We start from the raw sequence: 24712 nt of genomic DNA on the forward strand, positions 1-24712 counted from the left end.
GAAGCGCATTGTATTAATGTATTGCATAATGTAATGCATAAACAACGAAAGCAGGTGTAATCGTACACGTACATGTACACGTTAATTTTTTTATGTGTGAGTTCATCCATTTAAGTTAATCTTCCCTTTAAAACTTGATTATTTAATGTAGTTTCAGGGTGCGTCGCGGATCATAGAGGCTATGGATGCCTCGTTGGTGAGTGATGACACGTACATATACATGACGAATAAAATAAACAACCACACTCTACGCACGAGCCGCACAAATACTGAGAGCTTGACATTATCTTTAAAATAAATGTTGTAAGCTATAAGCTGCTTTGATAAAGATCGGCTTCACGCTTGTTAACCTGTCCCGTACGCCAGGCATGTCTGGGGAATTCCATTTTCGTAGCACTCCACTTCAAACCATGATTAAAAGTTGGAACTGCCACACTCGAGAAAATCGGCTACATAAACCCATTGAGATTCTGTTGAAGGTTTGCGATCGTTCCCAAATACCCGATGTCTGTGTCGCCAAACTTGTGAAGCTTTGTGAGTTACTTTTCAACCGCAACATATTCAACCCAGTATTACTAGGTTTTAAAAATTAATAGATGTACAATCACTGGGGTTTGAAAGTCCTTGTGCATTCCCAGTGCCTTTCCTTGATGTAGAGAAAACGAGGGGGACATCAAAGACCTTTTCATGTATCTCGAATTCGACATCCTTGGCAGCATTTATATTTTTTTCACTGAAGTGTGAACAAATGATATCTTCCGAACTTTTTTTTTCACAAGTACCAACATTCTTCATTTGGACGGGGGGAATTGTTTTTTAATACCCAGAAAATACGGATAGTTTTCATGTAACCTTTTTAGGCGTTCCTTTAGTGGCGAGGCTACATTTTGGGACTTTTTCTGAGCTTTTGGAAGGGAGATGAAATAGATAAAAAATGTCTTTTATTATTGAATAAATAGTTTGATGGAGGCATTGGCACCCAACAGTGGTGGAAGCAGGGGGGGCAAGGGGGCCAGTGGCCCCCACTTTTTCGACTGGGAGGCCTGGCCGCCCACTTTTTGCAGGTCCTATAATTGAGTGGGGCTCAATGGATTAAGTCCTAAATAGTTGATGCCCAATGGTCTAACAAGTGCCCCCCCCCGTTTGAAAATCACTCCCACCCTGGATCAGCCAGTGTCTATCTGTTATCCAACAAATTCTAAACTTATTGGGTTGCCAAAGTTACTCATGGTAGTCATTACTCATGATTAGTCATTTCTGTCTCACGTTCTTCATAAACCTTTTGCCCTTCATGTCACGCAATGAAGCAATAAAAGCTACCAGAGGAGTTACTATTATTCGCATACCTCCAAGTCTTCTTGATTTACTCCAGTGCCCTCAAGAATTACCAGGATATCCTTATCTCTCAGACACCTGCTTCCCTCAACCATTTCTGGCCGAAAGTTTGAGCTTTTTGCTATCTATATCCCTCTTTGTATTTGTCCTCAAGATTTATCCAGGCTGCTCTCCTCTGTTACATGCCTATATCCTTTTCTCATCTTGACTTGTCAACTCCTGAAGTCTGTATACTTCTGAGTCTACACAAGGATGCTGTCGCATCCCTGGTGATCTTAAAAGAATGTAATCATCATCCGCCTCAAAACTGACTTCCAGTGATCCCAGATTTGTGAGCTCCTGTTTTTGTGAGGTTTCCGTCACCTTCTCAAGTGAACTGGATCACACATGCCCTTGCTCACCCGCAGTCAGCCTGAGCCTAACCTTCAGACATACTGCAACACAGACCCACCCAGCTGACTCTCTTTACCCATTTCTCTCAACCATCTCTGGCTAGACATTCTGGTTCCTGTCATCTTATCTGCTCCATGTCTGTTAAGTTTCCATCACCTTCCCAGGTGACTCCAATTACCCGTACCCCTCCTCGCTCACGGTCAACCTAACCCCAAGGCACATCAGATGACAGCATCTCCCAGGTGACTCTTTTTACAAACTCCTCTCTACCATCTCTGGCCTGACTCCTAAGCTCCAGTCATCTAAGTCATCTGCAAATCACTCGAGCCCCATCTCCACTCATGGCCAGACAATCTCAAGATCAAGCAGGCGACCTCTTCAGTGGATCCTGTTATCTGTACCCCTCCTCCATCTCTTGTCGGACTTCTGCTAAGGCTTGCTCCATAGTTAGCTTTGGTCGTCTGTGACGATGGATATACTGTGAGAAAAAATACGAATCGATAACATTATTCCCTTTCTATTTCAATTCCTCTACGCCTTGCGTTTATGAGGTATAATGCTCCATCGTATATTCTTTTGTTTCCCACTTTATCTGATTCTTCAGTATGGATATTAAACCTCAGTCCGATTCTGTCGGACACGGTCATCTTCAGACCACCCTATTTGGCGTAAAATGCTTGAAGGTCACAATGTTCTATGCCCCAAAAGAGCATGAAATTATTCATCTTTTCCTTCTGACTGTATTTTTTTTTTACACAGTGTGTTCAACCACGGCAACCGAAGTTAGAAATTCAATCTGCTCTTGGTAATATCATTCAAGAAAAGTTGCCAGGGTTTCTTTTGGCAAACCTCTTTTGTGTCTTCCAGTGTTGTGTAGCTGTAGTCTGTCTCAATGCTCTCGGCGAGCGACTGATGCAGTCGAAGAGTGGAGTTTATGGACTCACGAGTGTGTCTCAGCTGAGACAGTAATGTCTCATTCATGGCAAGGATACTTGGACTGTAAGACGTGAGAGCTGCAAAAGAGGATGCCAAATATTGTAAATCAGACGTCTGAAAGTTGTAATTTTTTATCACTCTCTTTTTTATTGTTTTATTTCAATCTGCACCTGACTGACAGACACTGTCTACACTTATTATTACTATATTTGTACAAAGAATATCGAGATTAAAAACTTAACAACAGGCACTGGGCTGTGGCTTAAGCTTGGTGTGGAAAAGATGCACTACACTATACGCCATCACATGCACATGTATTATTACCTGAGAGTCGTGAGCAGGCAGTTTTTTTGCAGCGTAATGTGCAAAGAAGCTTACATTCACAGTCCAAAACAGTACTTCTTTTGTGGAAGACTATGAAGCTACTACATTTTTGCACAATTTTGAAGCGGTGTTGTGGTCAAGTCCATCACAAGCTTGTCACAAGTCACTCGGCCTGAAACCAAGTTGCAAGCGCTATTCAAATGACAGGCATGCAACTTGGTTTTTGGCAAAAAATGATGAAATTCATATCGTTACAAGACTACAAGATCAGCTAATCCGATGCCTGAAATGAACTGTGCCAAAGCATTCCTTCGTCCCTGTTCACCCCGTGCTTACATGTATTACTAGTCTTGTGAAAGGACTTGTGATGGACTCTAGTAAAATATTGGTTTGATGTAAGTTTGAATTTGTGTCACTCAGTGATGAGTTTTATTAACAAGTTGATCAGATCCATTTGGATTTCAACTACAAACAGTGGCCACTAGGGCATACATGTATAAAGTGTCTTGGTGAGAAATTTTTCTTAGACACGTCTTTTAAGATAAGTTTATACTCCTCCTTTTTTTATGAAAAGAATTTGACATCCTTTGGGTCTATGGTTAAATTTTAAACATTTCAAATATTCCATACTTTTCCAGACAACTGGGAGCATTGTTGCTGTAATCTCATGAAAGCATATCTGAGAAAGGGTTGCTTATCCATTTATTGCCATGTGCATGTACGCACACGACAATGCATCATCAAAGAAACAGAAATTTGGCCAGCAAACTATTAAACAATTTAAGCAAATTTTGTGCACAAATCAGTGTAACAATGAGGTTTTCTTCCCAGGAATGACATCATGGTTTTGCTTATGAATATGGAAATACTCATTAGCATAATTACCCCAAATGCACTAAACGTTCAAAATTGCAAAAGAAAATTGAAATAAGGTTGCCTGCAGTCTTGTTGTCAAGAGCACTAAAGACCTTCACAAGACCACACAAGACCTCCAGTCTGAATTTATGTCACTACCTATATTCAAATAAACTGCAACAAAAGCATTCCTTTGTCACTATTCACCCTGTCACTTGTGCATGGTCTTGGGTCTGGTCTTGTGCATGGTCTTAGGTCTGGTCTTGTGCCTGATCTTGTGCCTGATCTTGTGTCTGGTCTTGTGTCTGGTCTTGTGTCTGGTCTTGTGTCTGGTCTTGTGTCTGCTCTTGTGTCTGGTCTTGTGTCTGCTCTTGTGCCTGGTCTTGTGTCTGCTCGTGTCTGCTCTTGTGTCTGCTCTTGTGTCTGCTCTTGTGTCTGGTCTTGTGTCTGCTCTTGTGTCTGGTCTTGTGTCTGCTCTTGTGTCTGGTCTTGTGCATTGTCTTGTGTCTGGTCTTGTGCATGGTCTTAGGTCTGGTCTTGTGCATGGTCTTGCGCCTGATCTTGTGTCTGGTCTTATGTCTGCTCTTGTGTCTGGTCTTGTGTCTGCCCATGTGTCTGGTCTTGTGTCTGCTCTTGTGCCTGGTCTTGTGCATTGTCTTGTGTCTGATCTTGTGTCTGGTTTCGTGATGGACTCAACTACAACACTGGTTACCTGAGACACATCTCTGGGCACATTTTGAAGGGCTGTACTGAAAATATAAAATGCATTGCAATTAAAATGCAAAACCATTTTAATTGCTGCACTTTGGATATCACAGTAAAACTTGGACTCCCAGTAAACACACTTTTACTCAAACTTTTCAGACTTCTTCCTGCCTATCATGAACGCTCTTCTTACCTTCAAGCGCCTGAGGGTTGATGATGTGCATGGCTACTGGCAGGGGATCAACACCTGTCACTGTGCCTAGGGCACTCAAATCAAGATCTGAATACATGTAAAGAAGTCAACAAAGCAGGCAAACGTTAATATACGTGCACCAAGAGCAGACGTACAACCCCATCTTTAATTTTCTTGGGGTTGGCTACAGTCATGCCTGCTTTACATAAGGCACTGAGGCACAATGTAACAACTGCTGCATTGCTTTCATCAGTAAGAGTAGGCATAGAAAATCCAACCACAGTGTCAAGCGCTTTGACTGAATGAAGATGCAAACACACACACATTTATGTCCATCCTTTTTTTCCCTCAGAATGAGCACTGGTATCAACTGGTCTGTGGACTACTCTCTCAAGAGAGGACACATTGCATGAGCACACTGGTTTCAGCAAACACATGTGTGTATGTATGCATACACCACAGACAACATGCCTGACCATTTGTTGAAATATATTGTCCACAGGGGTTATGACAGGACCTAACTCAAGGATGGTTGCACCTTGGCAAGGTCATTCAAGTTTCTTGTGACATCAGTGCTCACTGTCTCATGGATTTGACAAAAGAATTCCTTACTTTGATTGTTCACACCGCATTTATGCATAAATCCACGAGCACTTGGGCCACAAAAGGTTTTCAAAAAAGCATGAAATGACTTTAATAATTATTTAAACTGGTAAAATGCAACACAAGTTCTAATTAGTGTTTGTATGTGCACCTCTGAGCCAGCGATGTGTGGCAGACGTTGCTCCGTCTGCTTGAACTGCTGCATCCTTACTCCTCTCTTTCCGTCTTTCTTTTCTCCGCCCTTTTCTAGGGGTCCTCTCGCTTCTTGTCACTGTCCTGCTCTCCGTGTAAGACGTGAAGCTTTGGCTGTGGGTTACCGACTCCGTCCGAGTCCTGCTGTCCTCGTCTGTTGAGAAATCCTCCATGTCCGAGTCCGTGCCATGGGAGTGAAAATCATCACTGTAGCTCCGGCTTGTTTTTGTCGCAGTGGAACGCGTCACAGAGTCCGGCTGCTGGCTGTGAATAGACATCTGCCGCCTGGTATCTTCCTCACTGGTGACCTCTGAGTGGGAATCCGGCACGGTTCTCGTGCTCGTCCCGGCCGCGGACGGTGATTCTGTCCCTGAGACGAAAGTGTCGTCGGCGTAAACCTCCCCCGGGGTTTTGCTCCCGGATCTCCTCAAAGTTCCTTCGGAGAGGACCTCCGAAATGGAATATTCGCCCTCAGTGTCAATCTCATCGGCACTGACATGCTCACTGTCCTTCCCCGTGCGATGTTTTCCATCACGTTTTGGGGTCATCTCCCGGAACAGAAGGTCATCGACCGTCTGCAAACCAGCGAAGATGTCCTCCTTGAACGAGCTATGCTCAGATATTTCATCAGAGATGCTGTCGTACTTTTCCCCAGCTGATGGTTTGGTTTTTGATGCAGGACTACTTGTAAGGGTTGCCGCATTTCCAATTGACTCCAAATCTTCCAGCTGCATGATGTTAGCGTGTATTCCTGAACAAATTCAGAATTTATCACAAGTGAATAAATTAAGAAATTATCACAAGTGAATAAATTAAGAATTTACCACAAGTGAATAAATTAAGAAATTACCACAAGTGAATAAATTAAGAATTGACCACAAGTGACATTAATATAAAAGAAGGTTTAGGTTTCTGAAAATGTTGCAGTGTCCAACAATAAGCAGGCATTTATCTCTCTTATCTCCAGAGGAATTGGGCAAATTCAGTGTTTCTTAAATTTGTACGATAATTGAAACAGCTCCTTTTGTCAACTGACTTCGTAATGACAATAAAGCAAGAAAAATGTGAAAATTATGCCACCACTCATTGCACTGAAAGGCACTTAATAGTAAGCAGGTGGGGTGGTGGTATAATGTTTCGAGGTGATGTTGAAACGGTGTTTCCAAGGGCTGATGTGAATACAATTTATGCCTGATGTCAAAGCGAAAAGGGCACATCTGAACTGAACATACTGGTTATATGAATAACTGCGAGTTACCAATTTCACTAAGTCTGGATGGCCAGGATTTTTTCGACACCGGAGCGACAGCAACCCAACCTACCACTAAAAAGGTTACCTTCCCCTTCATCATCTATGCTTTCAGCAACGGAAGGTACTGACTCATCAGCTACCACACTATCTGCGGACAGAGAATCGGCGTCTCTCGATGCAGTTACTGTTTTGGCAGCTGGGGTGGCCGGCCTTGGCACTGGCGTGGATTTCACAGCCGATGGTGGCTGGTTTTCCTGAAATGTACAGACACATTGACATGCAATGTATGCCCCGTGTTCAGGGTAAGCCAGGTCCTAACAAATGACTGCGAGTAAGAGCCCATTGATATGGATGAGTGACAATTATAACTAAATCACAGAAACTGGTATCCAGCATGAAATGTTATGTTTACACAAGACGGAAATCATTTAGCACTGACCCTCCACAGTGTTGATGGTGCCCCCTCCCCCCGTAGGGTGAATCAAAGGCACAAGAAGGAAGTGCTCGATTGTGCCAGTCAGTCTATGGTATCATACCTACTGAGACCACTGATTGGCCATAATGAGCTATTTCATTGAGATACAGTTTTTAAAAAACAGTTCTTACATACAGTTGTATAATTTAGGTTCCCATAAAAACACAGTGATTCAGCACCCCATTGCATAATTTGTCCACTCTCATTTGTTTTTTGGCAGTACTGATCTCGGTTTAAATGGGATAAGACTTAACAATAAAATAGTCTGTCTTGAAGGAACGAAGCAAATGACATAGATGAAATGAAACTTCTGGTCACACTGTAAAGTCAGGGTCTGGATGTAAAATTGAAAAGTGTTAGTAGTTACAACAATCAAAGCAATTCAGAGAATGTCAACAAAAATACATGTACTTTGATCTTCACGATGAAACATGCTTTTTAGCTTCAATATTGGAGGGTGTGAATATTGTTTGGGTGTGGTTTTCCCTGCTGTTGAAAAGGTAATTACTTAAAGCACAGCCTATACTTCGAGTCAACAACCTGATAGATGTGACACTTCATTTTAGAAGGTGTAACAATCCTACCTGTACCTTAGTGTCCTTGGATCTTTTGCGTGGTTGATTATCTCTGATCGGAGGGATTTCTGGGGAGCTTGTTGGTGAGAGATTCATGATAAAGTCTTGCAGGTCTTCTTCATCACTGTCCAGTCCAAATGCTGAGGGTGCTGTCCGTGACAGCTTTGACGCTCCTGTTATGCCGTTTTTCTTCGGTGTCGATGTCATAAAGTCACCCCGTCGTCCCCTGGGCAAAGACGTGTCATCGTTTGCCCTCATCTTGGTCGTAGTGGACTTTGCATCATCTGGCTGCCCCTGCTTGGCAGGTTTCTTCAGGAAACGACTTCCCGTTCCCTCTTCTGCATCTGTTTTTGACTGGTTGTTGCTGGGCTGTCTCAATGCAGCCGACTTCTTGAGGAATTTGTTTCCATCCCGGCCAAAGTCGCTGTCATCTTGGTCGTCACTCTCGCCGACGTAGAATGAAGGCCTGGCCGACTTCTTCAAGAACTTACTGGTAGCCCTCTTGGGCTCGCCGTTGTCGCTGCTGAGCTGGTGGCCAAGTGGGGTAGCTTTGTCAGTGTTGCCGGTGGGCAACTTTGCTTTACCTCCCCCCCTGCTGACACCTCTGCTTGCTCCGCCCTCGAGGGGCCGGCAATCCTTACCGCTGTCATCGCTCAGCAAAATGTCCAGGTCGCTCTCAGTGTCCCGCAGGTTCTCGGCACTCCGCCTCTGCTCGGCAAACTTGGCACCCAGCCGCGCTGCCTTCTGCAGGGCGGCTGAGGCATAGACGGGTACAGACCTGTTCAGGAGGCCGGGCATGGTGGCGGATTTCTTAAGGGAGGAGGCAGCGGGGCTGCCCCCTGAGAGTGTCTCTTGCTTCCGGCGTAAGGTATCACTGTTCTCAAGGGTTTGACTGCGGCTCGTCTTGACAAAGCGGCTTGCTGACAGGCTGGGCCGCCCGCCACGACCTCCCAGCTCATCACTGGAGAGGCTGAGGTCACTGAGGTCATCACTGAGGGCGCCCTCCGTCAACTTGCCAGTGGCCTGGGAGACTTTACGGTTGAGCTTGCTCAAGTAGGCCTGTGACAGAAAAAAACAGTAATCTAACCAGGTGTACTTTAATTTTCTGAAAGTTTGTCCGAGTTTAGCTTTCTTTCCAAAACAAAAGCACAATGCTTTACGCCTGTGAACTGATCTACATACATGTGTCTTTCAGTCAAGTATTTTCTTGTATGGTCATTTACATGAGAAGTAGTACAAGGTTTATCAAATAACTCTTGATGTGAACAAGTAGGCAAATAGAAAAATGAACTACCGGAACATGACTGTTCTAATTCGTTCCTACATGATGCCATGTTGGTTCTTGAAGTAAACAGCAAATCAGGACTGCCTTTTTGTGCATATACCGGTATAACAAACTTGTACAACAAAGCAAACTGCAGGCTAGGCTTGAACTTTGTGTGAACAGGTCTCTCTCAAATGACATCACTTCCCACAGATTGACACAGGCATTGATTTTAGACTTCAAACTTTTGTGATGCACATTAGGTGCACCGTATCTTGAGATGTTTTGATCAACCGAGCGTGCAGAGCATAAATTTGCACACCTCACATGCAAACACCTGTTGGCATTGTATATGCAGTCGTAGTCTTGCTGCTGGCGTTAAAATTCCCAAAATGAAGCAGAAGTACCCCAGTTACTTGATCTACGATGTGCATGTTGGATGCAATCGGTCAATCTGTATGATCATGCAACCTTGGCACAAGGATCTGTCAATCTTAGTTCATGATTTGCTGATAATCCTGCCACCAGCCAATTGCCTCTTCTTTCTAACTCACGGATGTGGAAGACCGTTTCAAACACGGGATGTAAAGTTGGGGATTCCACACAGGAATGAATGATGGAACGACACATCGTTCAAAAATGCTGATTGGCTGATTGCACCCAACACATACAGAAACACTTACGTTGAGATCATCGTCATCTTTCTTTCGTTCCGCACTTGCAGCCTGTCCTCGGTTTGGGCCCGTGGGGGCAGAGAGCCTCTTGCCCTGTAGATGCTGTTGCGCTCTGTCAAGCGCCGATGGTTGATTGGAGAATCTCCTTTGCATTATGCCCACTGAGTAAAGGATAGAAGTTCAAAGCATATGTACAATTCTTGAGAGGTAACACTATATGTCTTCAAAAACCAGCCAAATATTGAAACATACCTGTATGTTGTTCTGGTACCATGAAAGATGTACTTTAAAATTTCAGCCTGCAATATATCTTGATTATGATCACATGACTTTAAAATATGGCAAAGATTCTGCAAAAAATTGTGTTGCTTGTAAAAATCTGATAAACCCCCAAAAATCTGCAAACTCCAGTCTATTACCAAAGAAAGAATTTCGTATCAGACCGTCATGATTTTCAAGTGTCATAAACCCCATCATGTTGACTCTTTGAACCTGTTCCCTTAGCCAAGGTGGACCAAAGTTGACCTACAAATACATGTTTTCCCCTGGCTGAAACCAGGGAGGTGTTAAAACTCTCCGAAAATGAACAGTCATCAGCTGACCACGTTGACTGATCGTAGTCATGCTGTAACACTGTTACCCCTGAACTATGCATACATGTATGGAGTTTATCACGCTCACCATACTTTGCCTAGCAATGTAGCAGAGCAAAGCTTGCAACGAACCCCACTGACTAGGGATAATACGTGTAGTTCTGGGGATATGTTAGGCACAGTCGGTCGATCGCTGCTCTTATGATTAGTTGACAATTCTTCCATTAGGCCATTGCCTTGTTGGAAAGATCATGAATATGATATATTTTATGATGTATGGACAACGCTTGATAACTTATGCACAAACCCTACACGACAGGTCTGAAAAATTGTTTTTTCTTTATATTTCTTCCAGTGAATTGGACTTTTGGGGACAGTTTATTGCTTTCAGATGGCTAGACCACAGCATACCCCCAGAACTGTGTGAGGTTTGTAGTCCACTGCGCTTCCAATTCATGGGAGCATGGTGGATGACAAACCCCACAGTAAGCTAATCATACTTCCTGAACAGTTATATAGTAAGCTAAGGCACTATGGAGCAATGACTGACATTAAATGATACGTGTGCTTTCTGCAGTACATGTACCGTGCGTGACCGTTACCCCCAGAACTTTCGTGGGAGCAGGGCGGACGTCGGACCCCACAGTTCTGGGGGCCGGGGTAGTCTCCTGGATAGTTAGACCAACATGACCAACAACTGGCATCATCACTGACTGAATGACCAAAAATTAAAGAAATCCTCACTAAAACACGCTTATTCGAGGTTACTGAACGATTTAAAGTGATTCTCACCTCAGTACATGGTCTCGTGTTAAGAAGCTTTCGGGATTTCACAATAACCCTGATTTAAATTGCCACGAATTTCGTCCAACTTCGAAATCGAATATCGAGTGGGCAAAGAAATTGCATGTAAACAATCTTAAGGGCGCCCTCTGTCAAATTGGCTGGTGACAAAATGTAAACATGGCCACGGCAAGCGGTGAAGCTGGAAGCAGTGCGAAAGTTGTCAAGAAAAGAAGGCCTGGAAACACGAATGTAAGGGTCGATTTGTCACAAATATTTATCAGTGGTATACGGGTACCATTTCCTTGGACCTGGAGATGGACGAAATGTACTGTTAATGGTTGTTGAATAGTTGTTTATTGGGCGGAGAGATTTGCCTTACACTAACATGACTGAGTGACATTTGAGGTGACGTGGGTCATGAACCGTATGATGTACGATGTAGGCCCTCATGCATAGAGTAATAAAACTGGCCTTGCATTTTGCAGACCTTGTTTCCAAATTATAATAGTGTGAGAAAATTACTTACATGTTTGGCCGGCGTTTAGCCCAGATGGACTCCCTGAAATGAATACAATGTCCAACCTGGGCTAGCCGGCGCTGTACTTCCAAATTTGAGCATGGTGTGTGGTCTGGTTATGCTAGGATATAGTGCATACATCGTATTAATTTATTAATTTGGTGAAAAGAGGGCAGGGCTTTGAATCTGATCATGCTGATTTTTGAGGAAAATTACGGGATGAAAAGAAAAACTGAAAATATGAATGGTTACACTGTCCAAGCTGGTTTGGTTAGACATTGTAGATTAGCATGGTTGATTGGTGAAAAGCTCCACCATGTCCACTAGAGCCAATTTCTGACTGTACTAGATGAACGAGGGGAGAGTAAGCGTATTACACATAGAAACAACAAGCGAAGCGAAGATGGTGATTTGCATTGGGATGCATCAGTTTGAGTGTCAATTTTTACTTCCCCTTATCAAAATAATCTGCCAGAACTGCAGGCCTTGCTCTAACTTATTTTTCCTGGCTAACCCACTGGGTTAGTAAACTGGATATTTTACCAGCCCGTATATAAAAAATTTTTTAAACCCAAAATTTGTCATCAGCTTACCAATGCAGAATTTGTCATTTCGGAAAATAAAAGGCTCATGGTATAAATAATAAAGAGGCATGTATGTCAGTAAAAGTCACTGGAGTCACTGGTCACGGAGCCAGGATCAAAATCATCTCTTTGCTCCGTCTTTCCTGTCATTTGGGTTCCTTATGTTTGGCAAAAATTGCCACTTTTTGCTTACTTTCCGACCTTTGAATGTGCGCGGTGAAGGAGAGAATACTTGTTTCCAATCAGAAGAGGGTGCTGTTTGCACGTGGCTTTGTGTAGACTTCTTATCAAACCCAGTATAGCTAGCTGTGGTCAGTTAAGGTCAGAAAAATTGATCAGGCCAAAAAAAAAAAATACTTCTGGCTTCAGTTTCCAAACCGACCCTAATTTTTCGGCGCGACCCTAAAATTTTTATCGGCAAGTTAGAAAAACAAATTTCCAAAATTAATAAAAAAATATATATAAATTAATGCTGATGTCTTTTTTGTCTTCACAAAACACCTTTCAACAACCCCCTCTCATGTTAAAACGCTTGATTTTATATGTTTTCCTACTTACATTTGCAATTTTTGAAAAGAAACTTCGGTCATTTTCACAAGTTCCTCTCGCATTTCGCTGTCACAGTGGTGAAAACATGTGCGCAAAGCGCAATACATGAAAGCATAGCTGCGTTGGTTCCCACCACGCTGCACCCATGCAAAAGAACGTGTGATGGAAATGTGCTAATCAGTCTTTACATCCCAGTTGATTAAAACTACATCAGTGTCGTACACACATGCAGCCATACAGCTGCAGGTCAAAAAAACATTGATGTTGCAAGAGGATTTCTGCAAGTTAATTGACAGAACTTGGTCTCTAAGTTTATGAATTTATTTTCTGTGCTCACCAGTTCCTGCCACGGCACATGGTTTATCGCCCGCTCATCTGTATGCATCATGGAGGCTTACCTCACAATACACGGGCATTGCTGGCCAGGTTGCTGTCGTGATTACCTGACTAGCATTGTGTGATTTGTCTGTAACTCTTATGAATTGTCAACTACAGAAATTTTTACATATATATATATTAAGACATGTTTTTATCACTGTTTGAGACAATTTTTGGAAGCTTTCATCCCCATTCAGGCTATTACATCAGCACAAAAAAAATTGACCAAACAAAATTCCAACCGACCGATACTGTATTTGAGAGACATGTAATCGGAAGCAGAAGTGGCCTAAACAGTAGACGAGAATAGTGTGCACGTGTGGTATAGCACTGTACCATGTGCTATGCTATACCAGTACTACAACCCACCAGTCTACTCTGTTCATGGCATTCACAGTCGCTTATCGCCCTGTCACGCGAGAATCACATTTCAAAAACTCAAGTAAAAACACATCCGCAATGACTCAGTTTTTGCAATCTTGTATTTATTATCACAAAAAGCATTATTTATTTTGATCTAAATTTTAACAGGTAGGCTTATTCTGAATTTTTCACTAGCCCACTGGGCAACCAAGGAAGCAAGTTTAGGTAGCCCGCAGCATTTTTTGCTAGAATTTGTATGCCAGGCTAGTACTATTTTGAGGCCAGGAACTGTGAATTTATGGAAAGAAAAAGTGATTTTGCTGATGATGGAAGGATAGGAAGGTGTGCTTTAAGATAGCACAGTGGTTGACTTAATGCCCCAAAGGAGGCCTTTTTAGCCACTTCATCCTGAATGACATGTAGGGTTTCCTGGTTCATGTAACTTTCTGTTTAAACGTGAATTTTTGTACAACACTGGATGAGGTTTATACTTGTCCCCTCGCTTGAGCGACTTTCATTGAGTTTGTACACACACTGACGGAGCAGGTTGGACTATTCCGTGGAGGTTGAGCATATGCACATGTCTTGGGGAGCCCTCCACTGGCTGTGGGTCATGGCTGAGCTTTATAGCAAACACTGCTCCATGACATTGTCTTGGGAGTTTTTAAAAAAGTGATGCTACGTTGAGAAATGTTGCCAAAATCTCAAACAAACGACCACTGAGGGTCAACACTGGAGTTGTGCATTTCTTATGCCCTGACTTGCCATTTCACATTCCCTGTAGGTTCTGGAATGCAGCGTGTGTGAGGACGTCTTCAGCCTGCAGGGCGAGAAGGTCCCCCGCCTTCTCCTCTGTGGCCACACCCTCTGCCACGAGTGCCTGACACGCCTCTCCCCCCACGGCCGCACCCTCCTCTGCCCCTTTGACCGCCAGCCAACCGAGCTGGGCGACTCCGGGGTATGGGGGCTGAAGAAGAACTTTGCCCTGCTGGAGCTGCTGGAGAGACTACAGCTGGCCCGGGACGGACCGTGCGGGGCCGTAGTGTGGCCGGACAGCAGGCAGTCCTCAGGGTTGAAGGCAAGTCATCAAATTGATCCTTCAATTTACCTATACTCAAGCACCATTTAGCAAAGCCGTGATCTCTTTTGGTAGGATTCGCCCAACAGACATATGTGCAATTGACTGACCAGGAGTTGAGAACCATGGTCGTCAATCATGCTTATTTCTATGGAGCAAATCCCAGACAGTGTGATCTTCACATCTCCAACATAAGTTTTCTTTATCTGTTTGCTTTACAAAATGTATCTCATCTGCCTGTGGTTACAATTGCAAAATGTGTCCGCAGATCAAGTGAATAAATAGCTTTTTACAGGCCGTGTGTGTCCTGCATTGGCGAAACGTTTATGCTTGATTTCATTACGTTTGAGAATATAAAACTAACATCTGAGAATTAAAAGTAAAGAAATTGGCTCCTTTGATTTTGCCTTCCCTTCTGACCTGCCAATCACAGGTCTTCACGAGTCATCGCAAGCAAATGACGGGTCCTCTTTGGCCTATTATCACCCCTCACTCATGATTACAGTCCAATTAAAGGCCCTAGCAAGCCCCTGGCAAGCCTGTCACAAACTCTCACAAGTCAGTCACAAGCCATTCACGCCAGCACATGTAATTGTCCCGTCTCAAGTCACAAGATGTGCAGATTTCAGGTCCAAAGGCCTGCATCTTGGTGGGAGTTACATGTACAATACTTCGCAGTTGACTGGGTCCCATTTCTTCTGATTCCTGCAGAACCTGATCCCCTGTGACGAGAACGAGGACCACATCGCGTCTATCTACTGCACCGTTTGCAGCACCCACCTGTGCGGCGAGTGCGCCCGTGCCACCCACTCCACACGCACCCTGGCCAAGCACAAGCGCATCCCTCTGTCAGAGAAACCCCGTGAGCGGCCCAGCTGCCCCCACCACCAGCCGCACCTGGTCGAGTTTGTGTGCAAGGAGGCCGGGTGCCAGGCTAACCCCCTCATGTGCTTTGTGTGCAAAGAGTACGGTACCCACAGGGGTCACAAGGTCCGGACTTTCCTCTCCATGTTTTCCTTTTATTCATGGGAAAAAGTTGCATTCAGAGTTGATAGCAACAGCACAGGTTATTTGCTCCTTACGCTTGAGAAAAATGAGACTTACAAACTGGATACACACCAGTAGTTTGTCACTGAATCCCATTTAATTTGTGTTTATATTATTAATAATTTCTGGGGATGACACCAAAGATTCCTCACCGTAAGCACCGTAGATACTTTAGCTGGCAAACCTGAAGAAACCTGTAGAGAGGAGACAGTGAGAAGCAGTTACAGTTTTAGAGGTAGGAGGAAAACCCCAGAGGAATATTCTGGGTGAAACCCACAGAATTATTTTGGGACTGAAAACCCAATCCACATGTGGACCGGGCCGGGATTTGAACCCGGAACACAGAGGTGGAAGGCGAGGAAAGAACCACTACGCCAACGCGATTCCCCTTACTTGTACAAAACAACATGCTGTAGTTAGGGGTGAAAATGACATACATGAAGCTAAACTCTGCTCTCAGCAATGAAGGCGAGAATGTTACAATGGTATCGTCCAGACAGTTGTAACTTTGATAGAGCAGATGGTGTGAACATATTGTAACAAGTCATTTTCCAGTGCTAGGGGGATTTTCACGTGGCAAAGCAAGGAGGTACTGAACTCACACAAACAGTGTCATTGTTGCACAAGGCCGGCGGTCTTTGTTATCCACATTGGCAAACTTTCCATACGTGTAACCTTCTCAACTTTGGCATTTTTGGTATCAGTGGTTTATACCCAGTTACTAAATTTAGGTTCCCTTGACATGACGTTTTCTGTTTCCTCAAGTTAACGGTATGTACATGTATATGTGGTAGAAAGGACAGAGCGGTGAATAGGAGTGGAATGCCTAGCCCACACTTACAGAATGCATCCAATTGGATTTGAACCCCTGACCATTCATTTGCTAGTCACAGAAGCCGAAGTATTCATTCCGAGGTTTACAGTTTGAAGGCTGTGTGGGTATGGATACGGTATCCTGCAGTTTTGTGTACATGTAAATGCAGCAACCTGAGCACCCTGTTTTTCTGTTTAAGGAAAACTGTTCTGTGAGTTGTGGATTTAAGCTGCGCATACTTTTTGGGAAAAGTGTGTTTAATTTGCTTCACAACTTGTGCAATAAAATGTGATATGAATAAAGTTCCACCATTGCATATACTTTCATGAAATCACCCGCTGATCTGTTAGATCCTGACTAATTCCGCTGTCTTTGCATCTTACTTTCTGGTAATTTTCTTCTCTTTTCCTGTGGACCCACGCAGCACGCTCTACTCCAGCAGGAGGCAGAGGGACGTCGCAGCGCCATCATTGAGGTGGCCCAGCGGGTGCGACCCTTCACAGAGGAGGTGTCGGAGGTGGGGCGGCGGCTGTCGGAGGTCATCCAGCAGATTGAAGGAGGCGTGCAGGTGGTGGAAGACCTGGATGGAATCGCTGAGCCCAGACACGTGAGTGTTGCCATCTACAGGGTCATGTTATGCAGTAGGCACCGTGCCTGTTCAGTACAGCGCAAGAGCCTGAGAACAGTTTGCCTCGAAATAAAACCACCAACATTACATGTACCTGCATTCACATTGGACTCTTTTTGGGTGAACTTAAAGAGACTCTTGTCAATTTGACAAGATTAAATCCTCTCTGGACAGCCAGTAAACTGTCAGTATTGTCAAGTGTCAATAGTTGGTCGTCAGCTTTTATCCTCCACAGCATCAAGTTTGACAGAGCCAACCGGGTTGTGAAAGAATGACATTATTAATTTTATGTCACTGGAAAGTCCCATTGGGATGGTCACTGTGCTGTAAAATTTCCATTTTGATGATGTGAATGCTGTTTGACCTCTGTTGTTGTCCTGATGGACCAAGATTTTTGGAAATGACTCTACCCTAGCACAGTTAAATCGGCCTTTGGTAAATCAAAACTATAACTAAAAACAAATCACAAATTTACCAATGATAAACTTGAATAGGGAACTAAAAATCATAGTTAGGACATATCTTGTGTCCTGCATACATGGCAATGCACCGTGGCATTCTGAACAATCTTATTTTATTTTATTGCGGTAAACAGAAGAGTAGAATGCAAAATGAACCTGGTGGTATCGTAAGGTTTGTTTCGCTTTTTTTACGAGGTTTAACCACTTCCTGGCGGGGATTCCGGATCCAGACACGTATGCTTTATATGCATATAAAGTGGAGATAATCCAGCCTTGTTTTGAAACAGTATACCACGGTTTGGGGCATTTAGAGTGAGCGGATTACCACCAGGGACAAAATCGCTGCACCACTGCAGCGATGAGCCACACAGCACCGCTGCATGCTAATCTGACCCCTATTGAAAAGATGTCAGCAGCGCACTGAGCCAGGTTCATGAACAAAAGAGAGTTATATAACACCGCACAATCTGGGCTCTTTTTACAAGGCTGCAGGCCTGGCTGAAATAATCAGGCGTCAATAGATTTTTGTCTTTCAGGCCAAAGTGGACACCAGACAGTCCTTCACGTATTTGTAAGTGTCCAATAAATGAAGACAGGAATTTTTAAAGAATTTTGAAAACAGGAAAAATTATAACTATCCCGGACCAGCATCATCAACATTGATAACTGCCCCGGGCAGCAAGTGGTTTAACAACGTTTTGTGGGGTGCCAAGGTAAAACCTCAAGCTACCCCTTGTTCAAGTTTGCATGTAGCAGTAGAACCATGTGGTACTGGCGTGAAACTTTCAGATCCCCGGCACGGCCCAAATGTCGCGAGCCAAGGTCCACCACTACTTCCAGGAGCTGCACGAGACGCTTCAGCACCAGGAGGAGGTGGCAATGAACGTGGTGGACGCCCACGTGAGGGAGAAGCTGTACCTGCTCCGACAGCAGCAGGAGAACCTGGCTGTCATGCTGACCACCATCAACAGCATGTGTGTGGAGTGTGAGCGCTGTGTGCAGCAGGTAGGCTTGTTTGTTGGTCAGTATGTCTGAATGTTCATTAGTATCTGTACATGTATGTCTCGCTGACCACCATCAACAGCATGTGTGTGGAGTGTGAGTGCTGCGTGCAGTAGGTAGGTTTGTCTGTTGGTCACCCTGTCTGAATGGTCATACAGCGCGTGTGGAGTGGAACGCTTTATGAAGCAGGAAGGCTTGTCTCTGTTTGTCTGCATGTCTGGTTGGTCACTCATAGCAATTTTACATGTCACGCTGACCTCTGTCAACAGTGAGTGTATACACTATTTGCACTATGTGCAGCTGTGTGGTCCATTTGTCCTGCATGTGTGGTCGGTCGGTCACTCAGAGTGTCTGTATGACTTGCTTATGACCACCACCAACAGCATGTGTGTGGAGTGCGTGTGTTACATGCAGAGGGTCGGTCTGTTTGTTGGTCTTCATTTCTGGTTGTCACTAAATAGCACTACGGTATTCATCCTTCTTTGGTATGACAACTCATACCTAAGGCAAATATGCAGTACACGTAGGTAAATGCACATATGTCTATGAGGCAAGTCATCTTAACCAAGCCTGCATTTTGCAAGGTTTTGTAATCCATTGAGAAAGGAGATGGACATGCATCATACTGTAAACTATGGTGTTATCCAAAGTTTGTAAAGCGTTGTACTCACTTCAAATTGGAAACTTTTTCCTGAATTTCATTGACATCCACCATGACTTTTACAGTCATATATAAATGAAATGAAAACCATCAATTCAATCCAATTTGTTATTCTTCGCATTGATAAAAATGTGAAAGTTGACTTCAGGTTATAATCATACTACAACGTTAAAATTAAAAAGATGTCAATTCGTAAAACACTAAATCAAAACGCAGACACAATATAAAAGTGAATTAAAACGACCAATCAAATCCAGGCAGACCTATTTCCAGAGCTTTGGGAGTGGCTCTCCTGGTCAGTATTTCATTCATTCACTTATTATCACCTTTTCTCCCCTTCCGCGCTGTCTTGCCCAGGACGATGCCAGGGTGATCGGTGCCCAGCAGCAGTTGACCGCCTTGCAGGAGACGCTGCAGAGCCAGCAGCAGCAGTTTGGCGACCTGCAAGAGCACCTGCAGCTGGACGCCAGCATCCCAGTCACGTTCACCAAGGTGAGCAGACCACCGTTGTTGAGGATGGTCGGTTGAAGTCTGTGTTGAGGTTTGGGATTACAAGCTTCACTCTGAAAAGTCCACTGCTTCTTGCTCCGTAATTGTCGGGACATTCACTTGATATTCCACCTACTTTGTGAGGACCAAAAACGTTCTGGGGACAAAGAAATGTCCCCACAACTCGGTCCAAATTTGCCTGACAAAGAAATTGTCCCCTTAATGTGGTGAATGTTTATCCTTTAAAGTTTTTGACGGTTTCTGTGGGATTGGGGACATAGGAGGTCCCAGCCACTGGTACCAGTATTTTACATGTGGATCAGTGCGCTGTGAAAGTTTGCAATGTAGGTGCCATTGGTGTACAGTGTAAGTGTCTGATGTCGGTGCACGTTTACTGATTAATTATACAAGCTGACACCTGCCTGACCTCTAGAGTTTGATCAATCAGCAGACATGTATTGTGGGCTTTCAGCCATTGTAAGCTCCAGGAGGTAAAGGAAAACATGGCACACAGGAATCAATTTCCAGCTCCATGCATGTGCGATGTGCATGCACACCGGTTAAGCCATAATGCGTGTAGTTGGGCTGAAGTCGGTTCACATTTCTGTGCATATATTTGCCATCCTGAACAGCAGAAGAACGCATTTCGCAAGTCTGAAATGCTCTTAAGACACACTCTTATGTGGAGGGTGCCCCAACCTGATCAACAGATCTAACACAGTATGCCAGCCTTGTTGGTAGGATGGCATAAAATTTGCATATTTACATACATCAGATCTGGTTTGGAGCCACAGTTCAGCAATGGATGATGCTCAGATCGATTGGTTTCCAGCGCACTGGAGAATTTTTAGGGTAATCAGCCTGGGCCAGTTCTCAGACCTGGCAAATGGAAAAGTGACCCAGTGGAACAAAAGTGAGTCACAAGTCGCCAGGGCTCTTTGGAAGGAAAAAAAAGTCCTTCAAAAAGGATCTTGTGTTGGGTAAATCAATGGGAGTCTTCAATATTCTTCACTCGTTCTCAGGATGCCTGGTGAAACGTCACAACCAAGAGCTGAAATTTGCTTTTCCTTGTGCAAAATAAAGCAGGATTACTGCAAATGTGGCCTTAAGACTCATTTTGTGGGATCTGTTCACAAATTTGCTACGTCCAGAAATTTTGCTTAGCAAAAGCTGGTTACCATCCTAAATGTTATGAATTGCATATTAATGGCGACTAATTCTTGGCTTTTTGGGGGGGGGCTTAACACATGAATTTGCTGAGAATTAATTGGTGCTTAGTAGCTCTGTGAAATCATGCCTTGTTGAAAGTTACTAGCAACCAGCACTCATGAGAAGCAATGGTGGATGGCGTCTATCTATCCGCTCCAAGCGGTAACAAGAGAAGGTGTACATGTATTTCTACATAGCAGTGCTTGTCCTTATGTTGAAAGTCACCGCATGCACACAGGTTTATGCTTGTTTGTGCAGGATTTGCTGCACATGTGTGACCAATTTCAGTTTTGAGTGTACGGTCCTCACATGTATGAGCCCAGAGAAAAAAGTCTCACCAGCCTGTCTCATCTTAACTTGTGAGGGCGCACTTCAACTCGGGGTACATTGTAGATTGCATGATTGAATTGTTCTGCGCTACATTGCAAATCTTGTTAGTTTTTTTGATATACACCTGTAAGGTGTTACTAACATGGAAGACTCTTTGGGGATTTAATTTCATTGTTCTCGAGACTAAACAGTAAAAATTTCGATATATGTAAATAGGCTGTTTGTTCAGCGCATGATCCTTAAATGATTTAGATATCAAAGATGATTCAGGTCGGGGGGACAGCACCCTCTATAATCCACCAGTATGATTTCTAAAGATTGTCTAGGGTCGGTGGTCTTGGCCCCTGTGACAAGAGCGACCCTATTGACCTCGGCGTAGCAGTTTACATGCATTTGTGAACGAACAGTTTACTACAACAATTCAGTAAAAACTCAAAATCCTCAACATCCAGGTTCACCAGTATATTTGTCAGTTTAGCAATGTGTGACCGAATCGTAGTATCGCCAGCCGGTCATTTTTTTCTTTGGTTTCCACACAGGATAACAGGGTACACATTGGTCCCAAGATGGAGATGAGAGTGGTGGTCCTGGGGTTGGACAATGCCGGCAAAACAACCATTCTCTTCAAACTGAAGCAGAACGAATTCATCCAAACCATACCCACCATCGGTAAGTCATGCACAGTGAAAAAAAAAAAGAACTTTGGTTGCAGGTAGTTGTAACCGAACATCAGGAGACCGCATGCTTGGCCAGATCAAATCATCCCCCGTGCTCATTGGTTTGATATGTATGTGAAACCGTGTTACTGCCGTGTATTACGGGAATTCAGCTGGAGGCGTAGCCCTAAACTGCCACTGGGTTCCCTGCGGGCAGCCTGCCAGGGCTCAACAGAATCCAACACAGCTGAAATGAGATCCTTGCTTTGTTGCAACAAAATGCAACAGACTGCAACAGTTTAGATATTGGGGCACTCTGCTCTGCACTGAATAAACACTAGCCTATACAATATCAGGCTATGCAGTGGGCAACACTTTTACAACAAGTTTTGGCCATTGTTGTGGTCTGTTGTATTTAATACTGCTTTTAATAATGAAGCATAGTCCACGTCTGAAACGGGCTTCCAGAGCTACGGCTAGGTCTAATGTCTACGCATCTCCGCACATTTCCAATGGAGGGAAGACCTAGACCCAGCTCTAGACAACAGATTCGGATGCAGCCATAGACTGGATGATGCAATCACACCAATCAGCTTTGGCTCCTCCGATGAATTTGAGGTCACACGTACCCTCCCACTATGAATATTCTAATGTGGTGTTATTTCATTCAAATGAACCCACTGTCATTTCTTTGTCAAGAAATTGATGAATTGTCATTTCCGACTCTCCAGTGATATTTCTCTCCTCCACCTCCAATAGTAGAGGGTATGGGGAGCTGAAAATACAGAATCCAAACCACAACTCTGAATGTGAATTTATTGTAGAAATGGCTTGGAATAGTTGTCAGGTATTTTATTTTAATACATGTATGTTTGCATGAGATTTGGCCATTAACAGCTGCAACTAGGTCAAGGGGTCAAGCGTATTGTAAAGTGCACTGTTTCAAGCATTCTTCGGACAACAGGGGGCTGTTGATGTGATGACAGTCTGGGAAGACACTGCTTAATTCAGGGGTTTTTATGTTTAAAATTTGCTCAGTGGAAATACTGTTTCTGAGAAACGGTTACTTGTTGGTTTATTGTGATTCATTCAAAACAACGATGAGTCACCAAAGCAAAGGAAATTATAACAACAAATGTATTTTTTGTGAACAAATCAGTGCAACATTGAGGTTTTCTCTGTGGGATGACATAACCACATTACTCTTGAATATGGAAATGTACAATGTAATCAAAGAGGTATGAAATACCTTTTAACAAACATGTAGCAGAGCAAACATTTTTTTAAATGACTGAAACCACAAAGGTATGTTTTCTTGCACTGTAGTTAAAAAGTTGTGCAGAGGTTATGTGTTTTAACACGTCCTCCGGAGGCAAGAATTTACCGGGATAGGCTAGACTAAACCTTTTGCATGACCTCTATTGCACTGACCATTTAAGACTCAACCCAAAGAAAGGAGGCATATATACATGTAGGACATTTAGACTACTACGCCTCCAAGATTCCAGTTGCATAGTTTAGCCACAGTTTGGTAGCTGCATGCACACCTCTTCAGTCAACACCATTCCTTTGCTATTCCTCTTCTTGCCAATTGCTCGCTTATGACCCAAATGTGTACATGCATGTCTTTGCCATTTGGTGACTGTCACAACTGACATCTAGAACACAGACTCCCCGAATAGAGAAATTTGTGGAAATGGTACCCAAACTTGCAGACACCCAAGAAAGACAGAGACTTCTGCGTGCACTGCTGCACACATGCTTTAGGTCTTCAGCGTGTCTCCACCTGATCCCAGCATCCTGGCCCTGTCTACTGACAATAACATAATCACCACACCGAGGGGCTTTGTATACATACATGTACATGTACTCTGATGATCAGAGGGCGCTGTTGAGTGCAGATTGTTGCATGTCATGTAGAATTGACTATGCCTTTATACAAGGGATACTAATTTAACAGAGGCTTAAAGCACAGTTGGGCACCAGACTATTCTTCAATAGCGTATGTACCAGTATGCGAATGATCCGATAACCAGGGTGAAAGAGCACTTAGATGGGGAGGCACTGCTCTTTACTCTGGGATCACACGCGCTGGTAGAGCTTTGAATGTGCCAAATGCTACATATCCATAGTCATGTCCAAATTAACTGGCTATGGCTTGGCATTAATATGTGCCTCTGCATTTACATGTTCTACTATGAGCAGTGGCCATAGCTGCTAGCCAGTGGCTTGCTTAACTGCATATGTGCTGTTTCCACCTATGGCCACAACTGCTGGTCGCAGCCTCAGTCACAGAATTTTTGACAAGGAAGTGCAGATGTTGCCAAGCAATGTGGGTAGCTCAACTGCCATGATCAGTGTGCACTTGATGTGCATGTGCTGCAAAGGAGTTGATCTTGGGTCTAGGTCTGTGTAGATCATGTACTAGTACAGTCATTAATTGAATATTTGAATATTACTGCAAACTTGAATATTGGAGGGTGAAATTTTATGAAATGAAAAAGGAACGAAATTCAAATACATGTTTTTTGTTTTCGAAATAGCATTCTAAAAGAATATTTCAAGAAAATATAAGTAAAATTCTAGACAGCTAAATGCATACTTGACAAGGGGTCATCAAACAAACAAAAACACCTCCAATGAGGAGACAAATAAATTTCATCATATGCCACAAGGAAACGATCTCCCTTGTGTGTGGAGATGTGTAAGAGAAAATGGCATACACATCACACATTGGGAAACTGGCAAGTCACACAGGGCTAACTTCACTTTCGTCTATTCAAAATGTTTG

General features: G+C 43.6%; 2 protein-coding genes across 5 annotated transcripts in view; one reads left to right on the plus strand and one right to left on the minus strand.

The window, feature by feature from the left end:
• Positions 1 to 11336, minus strand: LOC110978462 (uncharacterized). Of its 3 annotated transcripts, none has more exons than XM_022233482.2 (8): positions 11162 to 11336; positions 9786 to 9937; positions 7848 to 8897; positions 6859 to 7042; positions 5496 to 6287; positions 4742 to 4828; positions 2578 to 2741; positions 1 to 2206 (listed from the first exon to the last, which is right to left on the minus strand). In XM_022233482.2, exons 2-8 carry the CDS (start codon positions 9927 to 9929, stop codon positions 2120 to 2122), a joined length of 2508 nt encoding a protein of 835 aa, XP_022089174.2. In that variant the 5' UTR covers positions 9930 to 9937; positions 11162 to 11336; the 3' UTR covers positions 1 to 2119. The 3 variants fall into 3 exon arrangements, with proteins under 3 accessions (XP_022089174.2, XP_022089176.2, XP_022089175.2); XM_022233484.2 differs by having other exon boundaries at positions 6874 to 7042; positions 11162 to 11335; XM_022233483.2 differs by having other exon boundaries at positions 7854 to 8897; positions 11162 to 11333.
• Positions 11288 to 24712, plus strand: part of trim23 (tripartite motif containing 23) — a 22472-nt gene continuing 9047 nt past the window's right edge. For both annotated transcript variants that reach the window (XM_022233485.2, XM_087144549.1), the window contains exons 1-7: positions 11288 to 11404; positions 14331 to 14624; positions 15336 to 15614; positions 16910 to 17092; positions 18364 to 18579; positions 19595 to 19729; positions 21805 to 21934. In XM_022233485.2, coding sequence (XP_022089177.1) covers positions 11333 to 11404; positions 14331 to 14624; positions 15336 to 15614; positions 16910 to 17092; positions 18364 to 18579; positions 19595 to 19729; positions 21805 to 21934 — 1309 coding nt within the window. In that variant the 5' untranslated portion in view covers positions 11288 to 11332. The remainder of the gene's footprint in view (positions 11405 to 14330; positions 14625 to 15335; positions 15615 to 16909; positions 17093 to 18363; positions 18580 to 19594; positions 19730 to 21804; positions 21935 to 24712) is intronic.

This window comes from Acanthaster planci, linkage group LG12 (genome assembly GCF_054643075.1).
Source record: "Acanthaster planci isolate LZ-2023a linkage group LG12, COTS_SCS, whole genome shotgun sequence".
Taxonomy (NCBI): domain Eukaryota; kingdom Metazoa; phylum Echinodermata; class Asteroidea; order Valvatida; family Acanthasteridae; genus Acanthaster; species Acanthaster planci.